The sequence below is a fragment of the Aspergillus tubingensis genome (genome assembly GCF_013340325.1).
Source record: "Aspergillus tubingensis WU-2223L DNA, scaffold_8, whole genome shotgun sequence".
Classification (NCBI taxonomy): domain Eukaryota; kingdom Fungi; phylum Ascomycota; class Eurotiomycetes; order Eurotiales; family Aspergillaceae; genus Aspergillus; species Aspergillus tubingensis.
Window position 1 is genome coordinate 2,610,265 of NW_023336282.1, and position 25,360 is coordinate 2,635,624.

The 25,360-nt window shown below is 54.3% G+C and overlaps 8 protein-coding genes across 8 annotated transcripts; 4 read left to right on the top strand and 4 right to left on the bottom strand.

Annotated features, from left to right (window-relative positions):
- Window positions 1-1,134: 1,134 nt before the first annotated feature.
- Window positions 1,135-3,584, top strand: AtWU_07236 (uncharacterized protein; the record flags this gene model as incomplete). The annotated part of the gene is made up of 2 exons (XM_035502345.1): window positions 1,135-3,122; window positions 3,197-3,584. The coding sequence occupies 2 exons, from the start codon at window positions 1,135-1,137 to the stop codon at window positions 3,582-3,584; spliced, it is 2,376 nt and encodes a 791-aa protein (XP_035358238.1).
- A 1,247-nt stretch (window positions 3,585-4,831) lies between these two features.
- Window positions 4,832-6,643, bottom strand: ste7 (MAP kinase kinase Ste7; the record flags this gene model as incomplete). The annotated part of the gene is made up of 4 exons (XM_035502346.1): window positions 4,832-5,449; window positions 5,518-6,055; window positions 6,122-6,279; window positions 6,356-6,643. 4 exons carry the CDS (start codon window positions 6,641-6,643, stop codon window positions 4,832-4,834), a joined length of 1,602 nt encoding a protein of 533 aa, XP_035358239.1.
- Window positions 6,644-7,981: 1,338 nt separating this feature from the next.
- Window positions 7,982-12,454, top strand: spt6 (chromatin-remodeling histone chaperone SPT6; the record flags this gene model as incomplete). The annotated part of the gene is made up of 4 exons (XM_035502347.1): window positions 7,982-8,155; window positions 8,229-8,402; window positions 8,476-12,124; window positions 12,204-12,454. 4 exons carry the CDS (start codon window positions 7,982-7,984, stop codon window positions 12,452-12,454), a joined length of 4,248 nt encoding a protein of 1,415 aa, XP_035358240.1.
- Window positions 12,455-13,597: 1,143 nt separating this feature from the next.
- Window positions 13,598-16,617, top strand: AtWU_07239 (oxysterol-binding protein related protein OSH3; the record flags this gene model as incomplete). Its single annotated transcript, XM_035502348.1, has 2 exons — window positions 13,598-13,633; window positions 13,741-16,617. 2 exons carry the CDS (start codon window positions 13,598-13,600, stop codon window positions 16,615-16,617), a joined length of 2,913 nt encoding a protein of 970 aa, XP_035358241.1.
- Window positions 16,618-17,309: 692 nt separating this feature from the next.
- AtWU_07240 (IFRD domain-containing protein) lies at window positions 17,310-18,882 on the bottom strand (the record flags this gene model as incomplete). Its single annotated transcript, XM_035502349.1, has 2 exons — window positions 17,310-18,555; window positions 18,692-18,882. The coding sequence occupies 2 exons, from the start codon at window positions 18,880-18,882 to the stop codon at window positions 17,310-17,312; spliced, it is 1,437 nt and encodes a 478-aa protein (XP_035358242.1).
- Window positions 18,883-19,723: 841 nt separating this feature from the next.
- AtWU_07241 (exosome non-catalytic core subunit RRP4) lies at window positions 19,724-20,956 on the bottom strand (the record flags this gene model as incomplete). Its single annotated transcript, XM_035502350.1, has 2 exons — window positions 19,724-20,675; window positions 20,736-20,956. 2 exons carry the CDS (start codon window positions 20,954-20,956, stop codon window positions 19,724-19,726), a joined length of 1,173 nt encoding a protein of 390 aa, XP_035358243.1.
- Window positions 20,957-21,579: 623 nt separating this feature from the next.
- On the bottom strand, window positions 21,580-22,738 carry AtWU_07242 (uncharacterized protein; the record flags this gene model as incomplete). Its single annotated transcript, XM_035502351.1, has 3 exons — window positions 21,580-22,405; window positions 22,464-22,580; window positions 22,644-22,738. The coding sequence occupies 3 exons, from the start codon at window positions 22,736-22,738 to the stop codon at window positions 21,580-21,582; spliced, it is 1,038 nt and encodes a 345-aa protein (XP_035358244.1).
- Window positions 22,739-23,072: 334 nt separating this feature from the next.
- Window positions 23,073-24,188, top strand: AtWU_07243 (putative RNA binding protein Rnp24; the record flags this gene model as incomplete). The annotated part of the gene is made up of 1 exon (XM_035502352.1): window positions 23,073-24,188. One exon carries the CDS (start codon window positions 23,073-23,075, stop codon window positions 24,186-24,188), a length of 1,116 nt encoding a protein of 371 aa, XP_035358245.1.
- Between the last annotated feature and the right edge of the window lie 1,172 nt (window positions 24,189-25,360).

Genomic DNA, 25,360 nt, shown 5'->3' on the forward strand with positions numbered 1-25,360 from the left:
GAAAAGCTGCCGAAAGCGTCGGAAATGAAGCCATCCCCGGGAAGCTTGGCTGAGTCAGCATTGAGTCAGCCCGCACAGGGACACTGCAGGATGACTCAGCTGCGGCTCAAAAGCTAAAATGGGGTACGCTAGCACCAGATAGGATTAGTGGGTTCACCTGATTGACCACCCCGATTGGGTAAAGCACGTTGAATCAGGTGACCCGATCTGATATCGAAACTGGGACTTTACGCTGCCTTGATTGTTTGTCCCCAGTCTTGCGGGCACGAAACCTTGTCAGTCAATTATCCTGGGACATAATTGATTTCGGGTCATTTTACGGACAACGAGCAATGGCTTGGACCCCCGTTCACATGGTGGTGGGGGTGCATTGAGGGGCCAAGCAAGCAGGCAACTTGAAGGGAACTAAAGGCGATAACGAACCATCGAAACGGCCCAAGAAAGGAACGAGAAGCGCACCCGCCGGAATGGAACCCCGGCCATACAAACACGCTTTCCCCGGTTGCTGCTTTCGCCCACTTCGGATTGCCATCTTTCTTCATCATCGAAAGCACTCTTCTGTATGTATGTATGTATGTATATCTAGCAAGGTATACTTGCTTCTGTCTCTCACAACAGCGCCCCCTTTCCCCCATCCATTTAGTTTGCAATTTTGTTCTTTTGTTCTTTTGTTGCAGTTGCTGATCCGGTGTTTCCCATCTGGTCTGCCTCCCTCTCGGCCTTCCCCTTCTCTCTCTGTTCCTCTCGCTCTCTCACTCTCTCGCTTTTCTCTCTCCCTTCCCTCTTTCTTTCCTTCTTCCCTTTCCTCTCCCCCCAATCCATTCATCGCCATCCACTTTTCCACTCCTCCACCATCCACTCTCCATCTCCACCACCTTCTTTCAACCCTTCTTCATCTCCATTCATTCGGCTTTCAATTCCTTGTTATCTAATTTTATTGTTCTAAGTACAAGGGTTAGATCTCCCTCACCACCAACCGCCAACCACCACCATCACCACCCTCACCACCCAAAGGACGTCAGTCCATCAGTCCACTCCTCCCTCTAACCAACCTCGCCCTTTCACTCGATGCTTGACCACCAGCTTTGATTCGTCCTTTCGCTCCCTCCCCTCCCTTTCCTTCTCTTCTTCACCATGTCCACAGAGCCATCTGTTTTGTCGGCTGCAGGTGAACACGAGTCGCGCTCCATTGAATATCCCGCCCGCGAAACTCGTACCCGACGGTCGCGTCGCAGGAAGGAAGACGATCCCGACCTCGAACGAAACCAACCCGTCCGAACCCCCAAAACTAGAGAAAAAGAAAAGGACAAGGAGAAAGAATTAAAGGAAAAGGAAAAAGAGAAGGAGAAGGAGGAGAAGCTGGAGCCCAAACGGGGCAGCCGTCGCCAACGAGAGAAGTCGTCGTCGACATCTACTAACCCGCCCAATTCGGCCGCGTCTCACTCTCGCAAGAGGCCCAAGTTGGAGGCTGCCACCCCCGACCAAAGCCCCAGTGTTGCGGCGCCTCCTGCTCATTCACCGAATCCCGCGCCTGCTGCTGTTCCAGAAGGGCCTGCGACCAGTCCTCCTACCACTGCAGTCTCAGCTGCATCTGCAGCTCCGGCCCCAGCCCCGGCTCCAGCTCCAGCTCCAGCTCTAGCCCCAGCCTCGACGCCTACTCCAAGCACTCCCATAACGAGCCCGCGGAAACAAACACTAGATTCTGAAGCGATGTCTCATGGGACATCGCGTCTCCTGAACCCGCCGTCTTTGCCACCGTCGGCTCATCCAACACCGCCATCCGTGGCCCCTACAACCCTCGTCTCACCTTATCCGGGCCTGATGCCCTCCGCTCCTCCTTCGCGGCCACACTCCCAGCCGCCCGCTCCTCCGCCGCAAAGAACAAGCGGTCAAAATTTCGATCCCATTCGGTCGGCCTTTGATACATCGTCTCCGGCCCCGGCTCCAGCACCGACTCCGGCGTTGGCTGCTGCGGCGCCGCCTCCGGGGCGCCCCTCCTTTAGTCCCCCGGCCCGCCCTATCTCACCTCGTCCGACATATCGCGCCAGTGCCTCTCCGGCCATTGCTAGTATCATTGATCCGCCTGCTGCCTCGTCGCCGCCCGTCTATGCCCCTCGACCCTATGGCTCTCCAATTCACGGTGCGTCGAGCTACTCTCCATCGCCCGCGGGCGCATCTATCGCACCCACTCCGCCACAACCTCAACCGCACCCGCAGCCTCAATCTCAACCTCCACGACCAGTCTCACCGTATGCCCATCGATCTCCCTATGCCACACCCGTGCAAGCACCGCCGCCACCCCAGGAATCACGGATGTCGGCACCAGAACCAAAGCCCCCGTCTGTCCCTCCCCCATCGGCCTCGGAACCTCATACCCCAGCACCGTCTAATAACCGACCGCCCTCGCCAGGTCCCACGCCTATGGATGTGGAGCCCGAGGCACCTGCTTCGTCGACAGCCTCTAAGGTGACCAAGAAGGAAGCCAAAACCCCCTCAACAGTACCTGCTTCGAAGGCGCCCTCACCCAAACCGGCCAAGGCAGCCAAGGAAACACCTACGCTACCTCAAGGCTCGGGACTGATCTCCAATGCCCTTTTTGGAGTGGATGGTGGCTCGTCCACAGGCGACTCGAGTAACCGCCAGGTACCGAGTATCATCCTGCACGTTCCTATCCAGGGTCATGGGAATCAAATCATCAACTTTGCACGTTTAGCGGAGGAGCAATATGGGTTCGCGGCCCTACATCCTCGCCTCGCTGCGCACAAGGAACGACTGGCACGGGTAGCTGCGGCCGGAGCGGCCTTGGAGCGCAACGACAAGGCGAGTGGACGTGGTTTGTCCGCAGGAGAGAGTGCGGATGAGGATCTGAGCATGGAGGTCGACCGGGACAGCGAGATGGATGGGGAAGGTGCAACATCCGCGCCCGCTCGCTCGAATGGGGCCGAACCAGCAGATGGGAAGAAGAAGCGCCGTAAGAAGAAGATGGAGGAGTATGATCGAGACGACCCATTCGTGGATGATAGTGAGTTGGCCTGGCAGGAACAGGCGGCCGCCAGTAAGGATGGGTTCTTTGTTTACAGTGGGCCGCTGGTGCCGGAGGGCGAAAAGGTCCAAGTGGAACGGTAAGCACCATACCCTTGTGGAAATTGAATCCCTTGTTTTAGTGCTGGCTGAGATGCTAATGGCTTACGAATAGGGCCGACGGTACGATCAAGCGTGGTCGCGGCCGTGGACGTGGTGGTCGGGGCCGGGGGCCTGTAACATCCCACCAGGTGCCTTTGGCCGCTGCGGTCCCGATCTCCCAGGAAACCGGTCTTCCCCTTCGGGGCCCAGGCTCACGAGGCGGCAGTACCACTCGTCGCCCGCGCATCAGCAAAGCTGCTCGTCAGCAGGCAGAGCAGGAAAGAGCCAATGCCGCCTCGGGGACTCCCCACGGACGCGGCGGAGGTGCTACCGGTCGTGGTGGTTCGACCAGCACTCGAGGAGGCAAGCACCCCATGGTCGAGTTGGCGCCGCGTCCAAATATTGCCCCTGCTCCTCCGGGCCCCAGTCCAGTGGGTGGATCGGAGCTTGCGATGAAGTAGGGCGATCCCTCTCTCATCTTCTTTTCTCTCCTCAGTCTCGCCATGAGTGTCCTGTGCTGGGAACCAGGCATGTCTGTTCCTGTTTGACGGACTGCTCAGTGTGTGCGTGCTTTTGGTCCTTACATTATTTTCTTTTCGTTGGCGTCGTCGGATTCCGGGTTACAGGGGGAATGACGAACGGGCATGAGTAGAAGGGTTCATCCAGTTTGATGTTGGGTTGTGTTTGATGTCGGATGTGTGGGTTCTGGCCGTCTATATTTGTTGTCTTCTTATTTGCCACCCGGCGCTATTCTCTACGTCTCTCGTATGGTGTGATGGGATTTCCTCTTTTCCTACCTGCATGATTCGGTGCGGTGTTTATGCTTCTCAATTGTATCTGTGTGACCTGCGTTTGCTCTATGTTTATCTGTTGACTATCCCACGGATAGGCAGTGTTTCTACGATCATTCATCCCATACTATTTCACTGTCCAGCGACAAAAACGAAGCAGAACATTTGACAGGCATAGTTCCTTTGTTTCATTCCGAGAGCGTAGGCTGTAATCCATTCGGTAACAGCAGTCAACCATAGACATGACTCTATTCCAAACAGAGATAGCAGTCTTTACCACTGACCATTTCCCCCGCTACAAATTGCAGGTAACGTAATTTATCATGGCAAAGCATCGTGCTAACTTTACTTGTTATATTCATCCCCATCTTATTTTTCCCATGCTATCGAGCAATGAAACATACGTAACCAGTGACCAACGGAGATGAGTGACATTACACGAGAAGATACTTACAAGTCAGCTAGATGGGTAAGATGACCTAGAATATGCAAAGTAGGATATGAAGTGATAGGAAAAGAAAAAAAAAACATGAAAGAAAATAGAAGCTATGGATGTATGTATATCTGACAAAAAAAAAGGAATATGACAAATGAGATGAAGAAAGAAAATGGAAGATGAAGAAGATGAAGAAGAAGAAAAGAAAGGCCAATGAATGAATACGCCTTGCCGATGCAAAAATGTTGTGTGTGTGTGTTTGTCATGGACATACATCATGTAAGGTCGAATGGGATACATGGTTCAAGGGTTCATGCTTCAAGCAAGTAGCGGTGTGTTTGTGGGTATGTGTCATTTGGTTGTCAGTTCGTCACGTCCACAGATTCTAGAAGAAGAGGAGGATGAGGGAATTGGGGGAATGGATGAGAGAAGTGAAGAGAGGTGAGGAGAGAGTTGAGATGGTGGATACAGGGCCGGCAGTCTAGACAGCACCCGTCATATGATCCCCGCGCATGGAGTTTGGCTGGCGTTGCCAGGATCCGTTTCCCGGAGCAGGGGGCGGAGGTCCGTTCGGGGGAGGCGTGCTGCGCATGGGCAGTACTGCTGACTGTAGGGGCATTCGCGACTTCGTGTTGTGTGAGCTGGCGGAGCGAGATCCCATCGGATGCATGGGGGGTTCCAATCCGGAAGAGGGGCCCCCGACGGGAGTCCGCGAGGGTCGACGGCCGGAGCGGTACTCATCTTCCAACGACAGATGCTCGAGAGAGATGGGAGGCGAGCGTGTCGACCGGGGTGGACGCGGAGATGGGTTTGCGGGGGCATAGTTGTACTGGTACTGCGAGGGGCTATTGCGGCCCACGCTGGAGGGAATGTCGCTGGGGGCGTACTGGGGAGTGCGCATTGGCTTGCTGCTGGGTTGGGGCTGGGGTTGAGGCTTTGGGGACGGAGTAGATCGCGCAGCCGGGGGCTCATCCTTGAGCGACTTGGGCGGCGGAGGAGCCAGATACGACTTGCGGTTGTGTCGCTCCATCATGCTGATGGCCCATTCTTGGAGATCAACCGGCGTCCGCTTGGCGGCCTGCAGGAACGCATCTTTGTCCTAGATCGGCTGTCAGTCAAATCCGGAAAAAGACAGTAGTCCAAAAGCGGACAAGGGGTGGGACATACATAAAGCTCGCGAGGCGTGGGGCGCTCCTCGGACTTCTTGAGGAGACATTTGGCGACAAACTCATGCAGGATGGGAGGGAAGGCGTCGCTCTTGGGCAACTTGGGAGCGGGCTCGTGCACGATCTGCTGCAGCAGATCCAGAATGCCCATCGGACCGGCGCTGGCACGGTCGCCTGCCGACGAGTCCGACGTGTCAAAGGGGAAGCGACCAACCGCCAATTCCATCACCGTCAATCCAACACTCCACACATCCGAGCGCACAGTGTACGCACCACCCTGGATACGCTCGGGGGCCATGTAGGTAGAGGTGCCAACGAACGTATCGGCGATCGAGTTGACAGTCTCGGTTGCAACGCCAAAGTCGCAGAGCTTGATGTTGCCGCGCGAGTTGACGAGAATGTTGGAAGGCTTAATATCGCGATGCATGATACGATGAGCTTCGTACAGATACACCAGACCGGCCAGGACAGACTCGGTGATCTTGCCCAACACGTCTACCCGCACGGGACCAAAGTCCTTGGATATGCGATCGAGCGAGCTATCATACAAGGGTCCAGGTTAGCTTGAACCAACAGATAAAGAAGATAGGCAGCGGCTCCCTTACCCGCAATCCATGTACTCCATACACAAGACAATATCTCTGGCTTCATTCTGGAAGGCACCATAGAAGGTGACAATGTGGGGGGAATTGCAGTCATGCCCAACCTGGAGCTCCCGCAAGATCTGCTTTCTCACATTTTCCTTTGCGTCGACACGGATGATCTAGGATGATGGAGTCAGCATACATACCGGGTCTACGGCAAAGCACGGACGACGAGGGTCCCCAGAAGGCACGCACCTTTCGAGCCATGACCACCTTCGTGGAGGCGTGCATGACCTTTGAGACCGTACCACCATTTCCAGCGCCCAGCTCCTTCAGAGTAACCAAGTCCTCGCTACGCAGGTCGAGACGGAACTCGAGACCGATCTCCAGAGTATCGGTGCGGTTGCTGTCGGCATTTCCAATGGCGCCTGGAACCTGAGAATCGCCATCGGAGTTATTGGCGGCGGGCTTCGGGGCTGCGTTCAGGGCAAGGCCTTTGACGTTCTTGCGCTTGAGTGTTCGCGCCTTGAATTGATCGGCCATGGTTGTGTCACAGGAGCGATAGTGCGCACCGTGACTTGGGATAGAGGGAGAGACGGTGGGGAGAGAAGGAGGAATACAGCGACGGTATAGGAGACGAAGAAGTTCCAGGCAAAAAGTACCGTCTCACGATCGAATTTATGGCCAAGATTCCTGGAGGAGGAGTGTGCTAGTCAGGGAAACAGGATAAAAAAAGTCGACGAGTGTCCGACCGTTGGGCCAGCAGCGGCGGGGGAGTTATTGGACACTGAGACACCGGACAAGCGCCGTGAGGTTCGGGAGAGAGCGCAGGTGGGGGGTGTTCTTTGGTGGTAGACTTGATCACCCCGGTTTGGTGGCGTTTGTGGGCGCTGAGATTTGTTGGAGGGTTCGACAGGGGATGAGGGTAAGAAAGTGAGTGAGTGCTCCTCAAACCGGCGACTTGATCCAGTGGGAAAGGATGGTGTTGGAGGGAGAGGGTCGGAGTTGGGTTTGGCGTGCTTTGGAGGGACGCCGTGAGGAGGAGAAAGTTGGGGCGGAGATCAAAGTAGTGGAACCAGGCACACGCTTGTATCAACTATTGACTAGTATCCTCTTTTTTTTTTCCTGCCACGAGGTCTACAACTTTCGGAAACCAGCACGATGATTTTTTAAAGAGTTCTTCTATTCAGGGAAAAATCCGAAACAAAGATAGAGCGACGGGGTCTGTCTAGTGACGACCGCTGAAACAAGCGATGGGAGTTGGCGCCGTCTATCATTTCACTCTTTGTCTGGCAAGTCATAAGGGTAGATAGACCTAACCTATTGTCCTCCATCCAGTTATTCACCCTTAACACAGTACAGGGGATGAGAAGGGGATCAGTCCACCCCAGTCACCCTCTCAAATATATGACTGTTATTTCGTATTCATGTGTTTGTAGAATGAAGAAAAAAGAAGTGTTTCAGCGAGGGGTATAACACATCACATGACCCCTATCAAACTGCGCCAGTGGTGTTCCCTCCCTCCCCTAAAGACTAGCCCTTAACAGGCTAGTGTCTCCACGTGAGAGCTCTTTCTCCAGCCACAGCTCCAGCGGGCGGTGAAGCAAGTGCCCGCGCCACAGCGTCTCTTTGCTGCAAGCCATCGGATCTCGTCTCGTCCATCCAAAGCCGCCCAGATTCTCTCTCATCCTTTCTTCATTTCTTTTCAACCTCCTGCTTGGCCACCTTCTGTGAGTGACCGTCTCTTGTGGCGGTTCTTCTTGTCGTGACTCGTTTCCTTCAACGACTCCTCTCCCCCAAATCGGTCTCCGCAGATTGCATCCATCCACCCTTTTTCTTATCCCCCGACCTTTTAGTCCACCAACACATTAAGAACCGAAGATGAGCGCTCGCGATCTGGTCGAGGGGGAGGCCATGATTGATGACGATGAGAATGAGGAGGAGCTTGCCGATGATTATGATGGCGAAGTCCGCGAGGGTGCTGGCACCAACAACAACTACGACTCCAGTGAAGAGGATGAGGATGATGACGACGACGAGGAAGCCGCTCGCGCCGTATGTCCTCCTCTGTGTTCAATCATGCGCCAATTTTACTTTGTTCAATTTACCCGTACTGACCCACTTTTAGGTCCGCGAAGGGTTCATTGTCGACGAGGACGAGGAAATAGAGGAGCGCGCCGAGCGCCGACGGGAGAAACGAAAGCAAAGGGATCGCGAACGCGAAGATGAACATCTGGATGAGGAAGATCTGGAGCTTATTGGGGAACTCAACCCGAGCTTCCAGTCAGCTTCTGCTGGAGAAGTATGTTCATCTCATTTATTGCCCCCACTGATTCTCTACCTTTGCACAGGAGCGATTCTAACTAGTATCCCAGCCCAAGTTCAAGCGTCTTAAGCGTGGTCACAAGGATCGCGATCTCCGACAAGCGTCCCAGGGCATTGACGATATTTTCAATTCCGATGAAGATGAAGAGCCCGCTGCCGACTACGGGAGGTCCGGTCACCGGAGACACATGCACGATGAAATGGACGACTTCATTGAAGAAGATGTTTTCTCCGATGAGGAAATTCAGCGAGAACGGGAAGACTTGGAAGTTACTCGTACCTCCAAGGGAGGTCTAGGCGTCACCGATGCGACCGGCTTGGACGAGAACGCCCTCGAAGATATGCGCGCTGCGTTCGGAGACGGCAACGAGTATTTGTTTGCCTTGGAAATGGAGGAACAAGAGCAAGAGCAGGAAGTGGATGAGGAAAAGCACTTGGACTTGAAGGATGTCTTCGAGCCATCACAGCTGGCCGAGAAGATGTTGACAGAGGAGGATAACCAGATTCGTCTGCTGGACGAACCCGAACGACACCAAATCGCCCGCAAGCCCTACCGGAACGTAGTGCTGACCGAAGACCAGTTCCGGGAAGAGGCAGCCTGGATCTCCAACCTGATGCTCCTCAAGAAGCGGATTGAGCCTGAACTACGGGAGCCCTTCCAGCGCTCAGTGGCCAAGGTACTGGAGTTCCTGGTCACTGACGATTGGGAAGTGCCGTTCATCTTCCAGCACCGGAAGGACTACATGATTCACGCGGCCAAGGTGGCCGTGGATGGAGCGGGCCATGATGGGGACGCCTCCCAGTACACCATCAAGGCGGAAAAGCTCCTGAACATGACCGACCTTTGGGATATCTTCGACCATGATCTCAAGTTCAAGGCGCTCGTGGAAAAGCGCACTACGATCCAGAAGACCTTTGACAACTTACAGAGCCTCTTCAGCGTGAATGATACCATCGTGGAGGAGATGCTCCCAACCGCGGTGACGATGGAGGAGCTACAGGATATTCAGGACTACATCCACTTCCAGTATGCATCCCAGCTGAGGGATATGACGCTCATGAACGGAGAAGCGAACGGGGAAACCCAGCGCCGTAAAGCGTCCAGCAAGACGTTCTTTGAGCGCGTCCGGAATGGCAAGGCCTACGGCCTTGTCCGCGCCTTCGGTATCACTGCAGATGCGTTTGCCCAGAATGCCCTGAAGGAAGGCCGCCGCCAGTACACCGAAGATCCCGCGGAGCAGCCGGATGAATTGGCGGATTCGTTCATTGACAACGACTTCTCCAACTCGTCGCATGTGGTCAAGGCCGCGAAGACCATGTTCGCAGAGGAGATCGTGATGAGCCCCAAGATGCGCAAGGTCGTCCGCCAAGCGTACTACATGAATGGCGCAGTGGACTGCTTCCGTACCGAGAAGGGTCTGCGCCGCATTGACGAGCAGCACCCGTACTACGAATTCAAGTACCTACGGAACCAGCAACTTAGCGACATTGCCCGTCGGCCCGAGCTGTATCTTCGCATGCTCAAGGCCGAAGAGGAAGGTTTGGTGGAAGTGAAGGTCCGCTTTGAGAACTTTGACCACTTCCGCCAACGCCTCTACCAGGACATCGAGTCGGACAACTACAGTGAACTGGCAGACGTCTGGAACCGCACGCGTCGTGATGTGCTGGATCTGGCCCTCGGCAAGCTCGAGCGGCTGATCAATCGCAGCGTCAAGGAAAATATCCGTCAGGAATGTGAGAACCATGTGGCGAAGGAGTGTCGCGAGGCGTTCTCGCAGCGACTGGATCAGGCCCCCTACAAGCCTAAGGGTATGATCCTGGGTACCGTGCCGCGTGTGCTGGCTCTGTCCACTGGTACCGGTATCGTCGGACGCGAGCCCATCCATTGGGCCTACATCGAAGAGGACGGACGTGTGCTGGAAAACGGAAAGTTTACAGACCTCTCCATTGGCGATCGCGACCGTAACATTGCCGACGGCAAGGATGTTGCGGCCTTCACCGAACTTGTGAAGCGTCGGCGTCCCGATGTCATCGGTGTGTCCGGCATGTCTCCGGAGACCCGCCGCCTGTATAAGCTGCTGACCGAGGTCGTGGAGCGGCAAGACCTGCGCGGCGCTCTTTACACCGATGACCGCGATGACGAAGTCAGCGACCGTTTGGAAGTGGTGATTGTCAATGACGAGGTTGCCCGACTTTACCAGCACAGCGAGCGTGCGAAGAAGGACCACCCTAGCTTCGCCCCCTTGACGCATTACTGTGTGGCCTTGGCCAAGTACCTGCAGAGCCCGCTGAAGGAATACGCGTCTCTGGGTCGGGACATCGTGTCCATCCAGTTCAAGCCGGGCCAGCAGCTCGTCTCTCAGGATCTGTTGCTGAAGCAGTTGGAGACGGCGCTGGTGGACATGGTGAATCTGGTGGGTGTGGACATCAACGAAGCCGTCACGGATTCGGCGACGGCGAACCTCCTGCCCTACGTCTGTGGTCTGGGACCCCGTAAGGCGGCACACCTGCTCAAGATTGTCAACATGAACGGCGGCGTGGTCAACAATCGGGCGGAGCTGCTGGGTGTGAATGCCCAGTATCCGGCCATGGGTGTGAAGGTGTGGAACAACTGCGCCAGCTTCTTATACATCGACTTCGAGAACGCCGATCCGGATGCGGATCCGCTGGACAACACTCGTGTACACCCGGAAGACTACGATATTGCGCGCAAGATGGCGGCTGATGCGCTGGAACTGGATGAAGAGGATATCAAGGCGGAGACAGACGAGAATGGACCAGGTGCGATTGTACGCAAACTGTTCCGCGAGGAGGCACAGGATCGTGTGAACGACCTGATTCTGGAGGAGTACGCCGAGCAACTGGAGAAGAACCTGAACCAGCGCAAGCGAGCGACACTGGAGACGATCCGGGCGGAGCTGCAACAGCCGTACGAGGAACTCCGGAAGCAATTCGTCTTCCTCAGCACAGATGACATCTTCACCATGCTCACTGGTGAGACGGCAGACACGTTGTCGGAGGGTATGGTGGTGCCCATCTCCATCAAGCGGATTACGGACGATCACATTGACGGCAAGCTGGACTGCGGAATTGACGCACTGGTGCCCGAGTCGGAGCTGACCGACCGGTATGATATCCCTGTGCGAGCGCTGTACCAGATCCACCAGACGCTACCGGCCAAGGTGCTCTTCCTGAACCGCAAGAATTTCCTGTGCAATGTCTCGCTGCGGGAGGAGCAAGTCAGTCGGCCGGTGCTGCGGACGCCGGACCGACTGCAAGGGGAGTGGGATGACCGTCAGGAGGCGCAGGACCGAGAAGCGCAGCAGGAGAAGACGCAGAGCGGCGGACGGACGATGCGCGTGATCAAGCATCCGATGTTCCGGCCGTTCAACTCGACGCAGGCGGAGGAGTTCTTGGGGTCGCAGAGCCGGGGAGATGTGGTGATCCGGCCGTCGTCCAAGGGACCGGACCATCTGGCGGTGACATGGAAGGTGTCCGACGGCATCTTCCAGCATATTGACGTGCTGGAGCTGGACAAGGAGAACGAATTCTCCGTGGGACGCACGCTGAAGGTGGGCGGACGTTACACATACAGTGATCTGGACGATTTGATTTTCAACCACGTCAAGGCGATGACCAAGAAGGTGGATGAGATGATGTTGCATGAGAAGTACCAGGACGGCAACAAGGACGCCACCTGTAAGTCATTTTCTTTCTTAGACTTGTTTAGGGCTCGTTATGTTTGTGATGGTCACTAACGTCTATTCTCTTTTTCTAGACTCTTGGTTGGAAACATACACCAAGGCTAACCCCCGGCGGTCGGCCTACGCTTTCTGCATCGACCCCAAACATGCGGGCTACTTCTTCCTGTGCTTCAAGGCGGGAGAGAAGGCGCCGCTGCACAGCTGGCCAGTGAAGGTGATCCCTCAAGGATATGAGCTGCAGCGCAACCCATACCCGGACATGCGGGCTCTTTGCAATGGCTTCAAGTTGTTGTTCACCAACATGCAGGCCGGCAAGCGGCGGTGAAGGTGATGGTGATGGTTTCTTTTCCTTTTTTTTTTTTTTTCTTTCCTTCTGTATACTGTGTGTAATATTCCTCGGGACGTTCTATCTCTTTTTATCGTTGATTACTGGATGAGGTCGGGATTCTTGGTTTTTTTCTCCTGTGTATTTTCTTGACTTCTATTCCTCTCTACCTCTCTCTCTTTCTCTCTTGTTCTCTCATAAGACAGAGTGTTGATTTAGCATCCGCGTAGCATCTCATGGTTGCGGGTTCGAAACGATTAATTGCTGGGGACTAAAAGAGAATTAAACATGAATTGATTGCATTGCATTGGGATCAACTATTACTGTCTAAACTATAAATTTAGTATTCTTAGTAGTAGATATATCTCCAGTATTGATTGCCCCTGACGCATTAATTTTCCGTGAAACTCCGAGGAATTCCAGAAAACGAGAGAATAAAAAGGTAAAAGGGAAACTGGATGGATCCACCAGGAACCAGATCATCAGTAGCCGGAGATGGACTAGAGACTTACTATTGAGCGCAGTTCTCTGGCCTTTCATGTGAAGCGGACACAAGCTGCTCATCCCCTTCAAAGGCCAATTGTTTGGTTTAAGTTGTCCCTCGGCCGGTCTTGGAGAGAGGGAGGAGAAGAGTGAAAGTTGTTTAGGGTCCGGCTTCTCCGCACCTCCTCCTTCTTCCCCTTCTCCTTGTCCTTACTTCCTTTACTTCAATTACTTCAACAAGAACTACTACTACTTCTTACCGTCTTCCCCTCCTCCTCCACCGCCCCTCCTTTTTCCTTAAAATACCCGCATTCTGTCGTCACTCTTTGACCCTTCATCCCACAGTTCACTTCTGGCCCGTGTCTCCTTATCCGATCGTTCCCGCAATCCAACGTGAGCCGGGCTGCTGCATGACTGGTAAGATCGTCTGCTGCTGCTGCTGCTACTTCTGCTTGCTTCTTGCCCTGCCTCGTGGCTGACGTACAGCTGAGCCTCAGCCTGATCCATCATTCCCTCCTTTTTGTTTCAGCTCTCTCGCCAGTCCTCCGACTTTTAAAAGATCCATCTCCCACTTGGTTTTGTTCCTCATCTTCTCAATTGCTCCCCCTCATTGTCGTCTTTCCCATTCCCCCCACCTAAACAAGGGCCACTCGCGCAACAATGGCGGCCATGGAGGAGCTGGAGATCCACAGCAAGGTATGTTGACACGGAAGTAAGGGGGCGGAGGGGATGGATGCATGACATGCTGGATTGATTGATGGCATTGGACTAACTCCTGTCTCTGTTGTTGCCCCTCTCTACAGTCCTACTTTGTCCGCTGGGTATCGGTCAAGCCCGCCCACACCATCTCCTGGAGCATCCAACCGCACAAGAAGTCCATCAACTTCGGCATCTTCAAGCATCCCGGCCATTCGGCCGTTCTGGGCTCCAACACCAACTTACCTGCCACCGATTCCCCCAACGCCGATTCTAATGAGAACCTGCCCGCGACCGCTGGCGCTGCGGCCTCGCGACCCAATGCCTCCGTCATTGACAAGCTGACAGGCATTGGCCTTAAGCAGATCCAATGGATCGGCAAATGCGAGGCCGAACGCATCTTCCGCGGTACCTACGACGTGCCCGCCAACGAAGGTGGGAACTATGCCCTGGTCTTTGACAATACCTTCTCCAAGCAACTCTCGAAAACCGTCACTCTCGCCCTGCTCACCTACCCAACCGCCCTCCCACCACAGTCAGTTCCCGTCCCTCATGCCTCCAGCCACCCCATACGGTCCGATACCGCTGAATCCGGAAAGTCCCTGGCTGCCCGCCGACGGGGCAACAGCGTCGCTCAGCCGCCGCCTCTCGCCAGCGACCCCGACTCGCTCAATACCTATACGGGCCTGCTTCAGAAGCGACGGCGGAAGCGCCATCAGGGCTGGGCGCGTCGCTTCTTCTCCCTCGACTATACCTCGTCGACCTTGTCTTACTACCACGATCGGAATTCTGCCGCACTCCGCGGTTCCATCCCCTTGTCGCTGGCTGCGGTCGCATGCAACGAGAAGTCGCGCGAGGTTTCCATTGACTCTGGCACCGAAGTCTGGCACCTTCGCGCCAACAATGACCAGGAGTTCGCCGCTTGGAAGCGGGCGCTGGAGCGGGCCTCCGCCCCGTCCTCCAAGACTCCTGCTACCGCCACCGACGAAACCACCTTGCCGTCCGAGCCCTTGTTACGTGTGCCCTCTCAGCGTGTCGCCCCGAACCCCGTCGAGGAAAGGGAATGGGAGCGGGTCGAGGGCCTTGTGAGCAAGGTATCCGGATCGCGCGACGCTGTCCGGCGCCTGGCCAAGGACACTGACCCCAAGTACCTGGGCGGCAATGTCGGGGAGAGACCCCGCGGTCGCTCGCCCAGCCCGCATCGCACGCCGACGGACCTGAATGGAGACGAGTCTGGGGACGCCAAACGCCCGTTCTGGAAGCGCAAGAATAGTACGGCCACGCAACCCGGCGTCAAGCGCACCACGACCATGGCCTCCATGTCCTCGCAGCTGGCTGTGCCGGGCGCCTTTGACACGGCATCCCTGTCGGGCGATCGCAAGCCCAGCAGCATCGCCAGCCCCCCGGATCCCATGGAGGAGGTTCATGAACATCTTATGGCCGTGTTGCGTGACCTGGACCAGGTCGTTAGCGAGTTCTCGACCCTCATCTCCGAAAGCAAGCAGCGACGACACCCTCCCGGCGCGACCGTGCAGGCGCGGCGCAGCTTCGAGTCTGATGTCTCCCAGGAGTTCTTCGATGCCGATGACGGTAAAGCGCTTCTCACAATCAAGGGCGACAGCGACGACGAGGCAGCGGCCGACAACGCCTCCGACCACACTGTATGGGATTCGAAACCCAAGGTGGAAGAAGAACCCATGGTCAACGACGCTCCCTCTGACAGTGAGGACGAGGCCGACGAGGCGCCTGCTGGACACGATCAGTACTCGCCGCTCTTCCCCGGGCGCCCTAAAGCGCTCACGCCACTCCCACTCAGCCCCGTGAAGCGTCGTGCCAACATCACGGCGCCGACAGTCATGCCGCCCAGTCTAATTGGCTTCCTCCGCAAGAATGTCGGCAAGGACCTGTCGCAGATATCTATGCCCGTTTCCTCCAACGAGCCCCTGTCGCTGCTCCAGCGTGCCGCCGAAGTTATGGAGTATTCCACTCTGCTCGACCGCGCCGCCAGCGCCTCCGACCCCGTTGAACGCCTCATGTACGTGACCGCATTCGCCCTCTCTCCCATCTCCAGCAACCGGATCCGTGAGCGCGCCATCCGCAAGCCGTTCAACCCCATGCTCGGCGAGACCTACGAGCTCGTCCGTGAAGACCTTGGCTTCCGCTTCATCGCCGAAAAGGTTTCACATCGCCCTGTCCAGCTTGCCTACCAAGCCGACAGCAAAGACTGGAGCCTTACGCAATCCCCCATGCCGACGCAGAAATTCTGGGGTAAATCCGCCGAAATCATCACCGAAGGCAAGATGCGCCTGACCCTCCACACCACTGGCGAACACTTCAGCTGGGCCCAGGCCACTTCGTTTCTCCGCAACATCATCGCCGGCGAGAAATACGTCGAACCTGTCGGCGAAATGGTCGTCGTCAACGAAACTACTGGCCACCGCTCCCTCTCCACGTTCAAAGCCGGTGGCATGTTCTCCGGCCGCAGCGAAGAAGTCAGCACCAAATCCACGGACCCCTCCGGCCGCGACCTACCTCTGGGTCTCACCGGCACCTGGACCTCCTCCCTCGACCTCACCAAGAACGGCAACCCCTCGGGAACCATCTGGAGCGCCGGACCTCTGGTCCCCAACGCGCCCAAACACTACGGTCTCACGGCCTTCGCGGCGACCTTGAATGAGGTCACTCCCATCGAGGACGGCAAACTCCCCGTCACAGACTCCCGACTTCGTCCGGACCAGCGCGCCCTCGAAGACGGCGACGTCGACCAAGCCGAGGCAGTCAAGGTCCAATTGGAAGAGGGTCAGCGCGCTCGTCGTCGCGAGATGGAAGCCGCAGGCGAATCTTGGACACCGCGGTGGTTCACTCCCGTAGATGAGGCACCGGGAGATGAATCCGTGTGGCGACTGAAGTCTGGGAAGGAAGGATACTGGGAGGAACGGAGTAAGGGCGCCTGGACGGGCGTGGTGCCAGTTTTTACGAAGTAATTGTGTTAGCGCTTTTATCTTACCGGTGCATATGGTTGTAAGGTCTAATTTTATTTTATATGTGATGTGATGGGAATACTATTAGTGAAGTATCGCGGGAGTGCGATGGTGAGTGGTATACTATAGAGGGTATATGGGGGAAAAGTAGTAATATTCTACTCAACTTATAACACTCTCGGTGTACGCTTATCTATCAATTTAGTAACTATTTATTCATTTGCTGCCTCATTTAATGTGCGTGTAATGAGATGGGATTTATTCTTGTTCTTATCCAACTACTTACTATTGACATAAAAAAAAGCAGTGCCGAATTGGGTCTTACTATTGATACCGTCATTGGATTGAGATTAAGTTATGTATTGAACAGTTAGTGAATAGTAACGTAGTCAGCATTATATACACTAGTTAACTGAAAATATCATAAAGCAATAACTGAAGATGATTCCTATACATAGTTATATGTCAAGTATGTATGGATGGATGTAAGCTTTTATTCGTTTCTATCACACTGCGAGATACCTGCGGCGAGTGATATCCGCGTCTGTGCTGTGTTCTAGAAACGGGGTACAAAGTCAAATGCATGAAAACAGGGAAGACCATCACAAAACACCCGCTGCAATAAATCTAACGCAACAGGGAATCAAACTTAAAAAACCCAGTAAAACAAGTGATGGATGTGTCACATGGCTTCTCTAATCCTCGTCCGAGGCCTCGTGGACCGCCCATCGACGACTATCCCGATGTTTGGCCGTGCGCTTGGCGTACCCTCGGTCCGACGGCGTGTCCATGCGCATGATCACCGGAAGGCTTTCCAGCACGGCGCGGTTGCCTTGGTAGTAGTGCGCTGCGAAGCCGCCCTGCAGGGTGCGTCGAAGCGAGCTCAGCCGCGTCCATTTCCACCAGCGATCGATGTTCATCACGCCCTGTCGGCCGATCTTGACCGTCAGCTTGCTGCCGTAGTGGCGGTTGGTGTCTTGGTCGATAGCGGTGTTGTACATGGGTCCGCGACGAGGATTCTCCACCGTCGTTAGGATGGAGGCGAAGTTGCTGTGTAGACTCTTTTTATCGCGCTTGCTGATCCGTTTGCTGTGGACTTTGGCCAGCGACTGGAGTTGCTGTTCAAGCTCGTGCGTGTTGTGGTAGGCGTTGTAGCGCTTGATCAACTTGGGGCCGTTGCCGCGACCTCCAGACAAAAATGTTTCCTCTTCCGATTCTTCATCCTCATCCTCCTCGTCATCATCGTCCTCCTGTGGGGTGTAACTCTTCTCGTACAAGAGCGCGATGTTCTCGCCGGCAGCTATTTGGACGGCCGAATCACCACTGTTCAGCTGGTCCATGAAGATCTGCACGGCGTCCTCGCTTTCGCCTTCAAGATCGTCAATATAGGTCGCGAGCACGCCCCATTCTTGCTGGGCAGCAACAACGCTGGCTGCGTCGTCCCCGGCACCGATCGACTGCCCGTCGGAGGCAGCGATATCCAAGAAGAACGTCATTTGGTCGAGGATCCCATCTTCGCTAGCGCCTGCATGGATGGTGCAGACGCCCAGACAGTGAATCGCCGCTGCCTTGACCGTGTTGGAGGTTGAATCTCGTACAGTACGAGTCAGCAAGGGCTCGACATGCTCGTAGATCGTGTTATCGTAGGCTGAAATGGCGAGGAGCTCAACGGCACGAAGCGCCAGCGTCGTTTCGCGCACACTAGTCTCGAACTTGATACTGCGGTTGAATGCCGCTACCAAGTCGAGAACGCGACCGCGAATTTGTTCCTCGACATAGTGATACTTCGCCAGTCGGCAAAATGCAGCATAGGCCTCTTCGCGACTCAGATTACTACTACGCTTGCGGTCCAGAATATCCTGGATGACATCCCCAAGCTCCTCAACCCAATCATGGTTGTCCAGATCGGGGTTGTCGGTTAGATCGTCCAACGAGCCAATGCTGGGTCGTAAAACACGCATTAGTAACGGAGCACACAAGAGGGGATGGACGACGATGACATCATTCCGTTTTGGGGGGGGGAAACCAAAAAAATAAAATTGAGGGGAAGGGAAAGCTGTGATTATGGAGTGCTCACCTCATGGCCGTATCATCACTGAGACTGTCAAGATCTTCCTCGTCCGATCCATATCGGCTCTGATTCTGAGAGGACTGGCGAGAATTCTGGGCAGAGTTGGCGCGCGAAGTTCGTCGAGAGCCTTCGCGGGAAGCAGCTTTACGAGAGATGGTTTTGCCACTCTCCAACACTTGACGACGCAGGTCCGGCATGATGGATGCGCGCAATGTCGACCAGCTGGGTAGTGATTGCAGAGAGAAGATTGCTAAATGCAAGAAGAATTTTCACGGGGGAAAATGCGGGATAATGTATCCGAGAATTTTTGCTATGAATAAGCCAAAGGGGAGACCGGAATGTAGAAACAAGTATGAACCTGTACTACTAGGAACAAGGCAACACCAAGTGTGGCCGGCAGAACCCGGTCGGCTATACTGAGGGTATGGTAAAGGTAATGGTAGACAGTAGAAAGAGTGATTCTGACACGAAGGACATGGTAAGGCTGGAAGAAAGCAAGAGTGTTGGATGGAAAATCCCCAATGGGTGGATGAAGAGATGGAAGTGAAGAAGGTAAGAAGAGAGAGAGTGAAGGAATCCAGAATGAGAATAACACCAGACAGAATAATAAGAATAATAATTGTGCGGCAGCCAACTGGTCACGGCCCCTCCTGATCAACGCCACCCTCGCTCGGATCCCTGAATTGTTTGGTGTTACTCTTGCTTCTGCTTGGTTACTTTTGATTTCTTATCTTCTGATCTCCTTTACTTGCATTCTTGAGTGAATCCCTTCTTTTTATCTTAACTCTCTTTGGATCTACCAATAATCAGCCCTGTTATCGCCACGTGATGCGGGGTCTTTGCTTATCAGCCCCAAAAAGGCAAAAGTTGAAGGCATCACAAGACGAAAGAATAGACAGAAGAGGATGGTAATCAATTAGTCTCAGTGAAACTCTACTACACACACCCATTATTGGAGGCAGTAATGTTTGTCCATTTGCCGGGGTATCTATTCTCACGAGAATTACTATCGAAAGGTTCGAAAAGCCATATACAACCCTATAGTTGTTGTAGCACCAAATCCAGAATCCGACGAGCCTTGTCGCCCTCCAGATATTCTCTGCCCTCCTTGCCCCGATCTTCTTCATCCTCTTCATCTCCCACCTCCAGATCCACCTGTAAGCTGGCTTCGTAGGCTCCCATCACCGTCTCCTCGTCCACCCGGACTCCTCCGTTGACAAGCACCCGAATGCACTGCGCCAACCGGGCAATCTCCCGACGCGTCTGTGGCGGGATGTCATCGTTCTGACTCGAGTAGATGGAACTCGACACCATCTCCTCCATGCGTGTGATTGACACATTCTCCGTTGTCGACGATGCAGCAGCCGCTCCGTCGGCGTGCTTAGAAATCCAAATGTATCCATTGACTCCCAAAATCACATCCACATCCCCACCTCCATTGGCTGTATTGATCGTCCAGACCTGTCTGCGCGACCGAACCACTCCACCAGCACCCGCTGCACCTCCGGCTCCCGCTCCCGTAGCACTCGCCCCCGAAGTACCCTTGACCGACGAGCTGGACGCACCACTGCCACCCGTCCCCGTCACCGCAAGAAACACGCCGTTCCTCAGTTTACCATACTTCAGCGACCGGGTGTGCAGCGAGGCGCCTCCGTCCGAATGTACCGACTGGACTTCAGCAACGACGAGGTCACCCTCGCTGAAGAAGGTTCGGATTTGTAATTCATCGGCGCTCGTTCGTCGACGCAAGATACCACCAGGCAAGTTGATAGCGGAGAGAGGAAGCTGTGCGAGAAGGGGAGCAGCGACATCAACCTTCCATCGGCGAGACTGCACCTCGACAATGCGCCCCACCACCAGGTCACCGATCTCAGGCGTATAGCGGGCGCGTAGGGGCTGGACGGAGAGCAGTTTGTTGGTCTTCTGAACCGTACCGGCGACGGTGGCAATGATGGAGGTGGATAGTGGGTTAGTGTATGTGCCGTGTCCTCTGCAGTCGAGTGTCAATCAATTGCGCCTTGAGCTGATATAGCAATTGGGCAAAACCAACCTCATCCATTGCGGGTCATCTGTTACAATCTCACCCGGTGTGAGAACTCCAGCGCCAATATTCGTTCCCTCCACTAAGCGAACCCGCTTGCTAGGTCTTGTGGCATCTCCCGCTGCTAGATCGACTCCTCCATCTGAATCCACGGACATGGCGTCGTCCTCCGAGTCGGAGTACGGAACGTCGACATCCTCCACAACCGGAGGGAGAATAGTAATAGCCATAGTGTAGAGATCTGGTTGCCTCTCCGGGTTATACCAATGGCCGAGCAGGCGATTCTATTGCGTTCTGATAGAGGGCGTTTGTGAAAATCGGAGTATTGGAGCTGCAGTCGGACAAGACTTTCGGCATGCCAAGCAAACCAGGCAAACCGCTGGTGGAGCCGCACGTGAAGCCGCATTCCCAATCCGGGAGAATGGCAACACTAGCACTGTTATATTCCTACTAGGTTAGTCTAATTTGTATTAATATATATCGGTTTTTACGTGACTGCTTTCACATCGGATTTACGACATCTAGCTATAAGGTTTCCGTAATTATTGTTGAGGTATATCACATCATATTAGCAGCGCGGGGAAGTAAGTAGTGAAGCCGCCGCTCCAACACATAGTACAGCAATGGATCAGATGAATACGCGGATATAGGAAATTCATGGTTGTAAACTGAGGATGGCCCCTTGGTAACACCCATAACGTGTAGCAGGCTTGTCCGCTCCCAATATTGGAAATGGATCACTATCTGCCGTGATTTCGATGGGACTTGCAAACATGATTGGCAAAGAAGACGTGTGAAAGGAAAGTATGTATTGATACAAAAGGAAAAGATCCGAATATGTCGATCGGCAGTCTCAGGCACCTACGCCCGAAGATCGCTTCGAAGGGCGTTTGGGGGTGGCATTCTCATCATCCTTCTTCTTCCGGCTTGAGCGACTGCTACCACCCTTGGGCCGATAACCGCTATCTTCATCGCGCTTGCGTTTGCCTCTTGTACCTCCAGAGGTGGACGCAGTTTCCAGGATACTGTCATCATCATACACATCCTCCTCTTTGCGTGATTGGGCCGGAGCCCTCTTGGAAGTGCGTAGATTGGAGGGTCGAGAGCCGGACTTTTCCGAGGCGTTTTCGTTGTCCTGAAGAAATATTTGGGGCTGATTCTGGCGTAACCAATTGTGTACAGAGACGTGGCTCCGAAGAGCAGCCTCTCTCTCGCGTTCCGCTAGTGATGGCTTTTTGGGAACAACCTCAAGCTGCTCCAGGGCCTCGTCGTCGCCCAGTTTAGCATCCAGAGTCAGGCAATATTCGGTCTCGTATTCGGGAGTCAGAAACCCAAGTTCTTGCGCAGGATTCCAGTCGTCGGGGTTCTCTGGCTGCAAAGGCGCGGAATGGGGGAATGTCGACAGAGTGCTGTACTGCATACGCGGTGCAAAAGCCTGTCCGCGCTTGACATCCTCCTCCACCTCACGATAAGCATCGCTGGACAAACGTCCAGCAGCCAGTCTAGCCTTGGCTTCTTGTAAGACAGAGCTCGCTACGGCAGGGTCATTGTACGATTTCGGAATGTCTCGCTCGGGTGGTGGTAAGAAGGATGCATCTTCCGGCGCGCTCAGATCGTACCGCACACTTGGGGACACATGGAGACTGTCGTTGAATTCCAGGAGAACTTCTAGGAGCTGACTGCAGGTTGATCAACTGTAAGCGACCGACAAGCTATAGACGTAGGCGCGCAACATACTCATTCTGTGCCTGAATCCTCTTGGACAGATCCTCGATACGCAACCCTTCACGGATGAGAGACTCGCTCTCTCGCATCTGCAGCTCAAACTTAACCTTGAGCTTCGCGAACTTCTTCCTAAATAGTAGATCGGTCGAATTAGCAACGCGCCGCCCCAGGCATTAAGGGGACCACACTCACTTGAATGATCGGTACGACTGTTTGGTAGGGGCGCCCCCGGGGGCATCCGGTAGACTTTCAGTCACGGATTGGGCATCATCAATGGTATGCGACATGATGACAAATGAGCAAAGCTAACAACGAGAAACCTGGATGACGCCTCAAGTTGCAGAGTCGTGGGCGGGTGAAAGGGGCGGACAGGAGCGAAGGCTGAATGAGGCTCGAGATGGCCGTGTTTGGGCCGGTCACGTTTAAGCGGTCCGCCGATCTGGAGGATCTGGTGTTGAGGCGGAGAGTTTCTGCCTGCCGTAAAAAAAAAGTTTCCCTCCGCTATCAGTGATTGCCGCTGTGACTTCTTCAAGTGAAGGTTCTTTTCCACTCCCATTGGCTTTGTTCAACCTATTTCTGTGAAGTAGATTTTCTATTCCATATTACTTCACCCACTACACCATGGCTGGCATAGGCGAGGAAAATCACAAGAAGCGCAAGCTCCCAGAGGTCTCCGAGATCGAGATCGATGTTTCTGCACCGGAACCTCCCTCAAAGAAGGCTCTGCGAAAGCTGAAGAAGAAGGCCGCAGAAGGCCCCACGGATACCACTACGGAGAAGAAAACAGAGGGGACTCCTGCAGACAATGACAACGCTGCCACTCAGAAGCGCTCCGAGTATGGCGTCTGGATCGGAAATCTGCCATTTTTCGCGACGAAAGATGATGTGCGCAAGTTCTTTACGACCAACTGCTCCTTTGCAGATACGACCATCACGAGAATTCACATGCCCAAGTCTGGTGATAAGCATGGAAAAGCCCAGAACAAAGGATTCGCTTATGTCGATTTCTCCACGCAGAAGGCCTCCCAGGAGGCAATGGGCCTCAGTGAACAGCTTCTCTCCGGACGTCGCGTGCTCATCAAAGATGCAAAGAATTTCTCTGGAAGGCCAGAGAAGCCTAAAGGAGAGGGTCAGAACGCAAGTTCGGGTGCAGCATCTGGAAATCCCCCGTCAAAGCGGATATTTGTCGGCAACCTCGGCTTCGACGCTACGAAGGAACTCATCGAAGAGCACTTTTCCCAATGCGGGACTATCGCAAACGTACATGTGGCCACATTCCAAGACTCCGGCAAATGCAAGGGTTATGCTTGGGTAGTGTTTGAGGATCTTGCAGCGGCCGAAGCAGCGGTGAAGGGCTACGTGCTGGTCAAGGAGGATGATGAAGAGGAAGAAGAGTCCGACGCCGAAAGCCGCAAAAAGGCTAAGAAGCCGCGACAGAAGAGAGTGTGGGTGAACAACCTGCTCGGTAGGCGGATGCGCATGGAATTTGCCGAAGATGCCACGACGCGCTACAAGAAGCGATTTGGTAAGGATGGCGAAGGCAAGAAGAACGATATCGCAGACATCAGCGAGGTTGGGCCTGCAGAGCATGATTCGACGGGTGAGCAGTCTCGCCAGTCGCGACCGGGCAAGGCTAGGCAAGGAAAGCCAGAGTATACCAGATACGATCAAGATACTGTCCAGAAGCTCAGTGGAGCCATTGTTGAAGGTCAAGGAAAGAAGATCACATTTGATTAAGGATGGTTCGCGCGCCTTGAACAACATGTGCGCATTTCGGAAGAAAATACACGAAGCCATCGCCCATGAAGAATCAAACCAGATCTCCTTGCTGGGGAAAAGACAGAGCCCTGCAATGCCCGGCTCTGTAATCTGGTCGATGTGAGATCGTTGTCATAGTGAGTTGTGACATGAGTTGTTCCATCCTTGCATGGATTTCATGCCCCGTCGGTCGAGGATCAAGACGGCCGTGGACGGCGCTATAAAAGCATTGAGGATTTAAGTCCTCAGGACCTTGATACCCAACCGAGACTTTTTGTATACAATGTATGTAAGCCTTGAAGCATTATAGTAACCAATGGACTGATTAGCCATTTCCTCCAGTTCGCATTGTAAGTCCTGGCGCCGCGTATCACATGGATGGCTGAGACGTAGCATAGACCGGTCAGCTAGTAGTAGTACTGCTAGTAGAACTCTCTGGTGTACTGGTACATGACCCATGCCCCTTCGTATTGCGCCAGACTGGGTACAGATACACTAAGGCCGATTCTTGCCAGGCGGGCTTAGTCAGGGTAAACAGAACCAGGCAATGTGAGTGGACGGAGAGAGTTAACGGGCGTCAATAGTAGTAATGCTCAGGATGTCGACATACCTAGACCTTAACTGGGAAACGGGAGTCTGTTTGGTAGAAAAGTATAATGTAAGAGGGGAACCATGTTTGCAGAAAATCCAGTGTCATATGGAGTTCTCAAAAGCAAAATGGAGGGGGGGGAGCTCTGATGGACGATCAGCTGGCGTTAAACAACTAAAAGTAGATAAACCGCAGTTCTAGAATCCCTGAAGTGGTTTGGGGAGGACGCTAACCGGATTGAGGCGGTTGACATCGAAAGAGCATGTCATGGCTCATGCTCAAAACCACCAAATCTCCCCAGTTCGTCCATCCGTTCAACACTCCCTGCCCTCACTCCTGAGGTGCACCCTCTTGCTCTAGCTTTCGTGTTTTCTTTTATTCTTCTACCTTTGTCTATTTGGTTCTCCGGGAACGTGTTGCTCGCGGGCTTCTTCCTATCTAGACCTACTAGCTAGCTACCTTACTTCTCTACCCATCCTCTCTGTCTTGCAACCCGCCGCTCTCGCCGCTGCTGGTCGGTGCACTTCGACGCCCTTTCCCACCACCACGATTCACCCCAGCA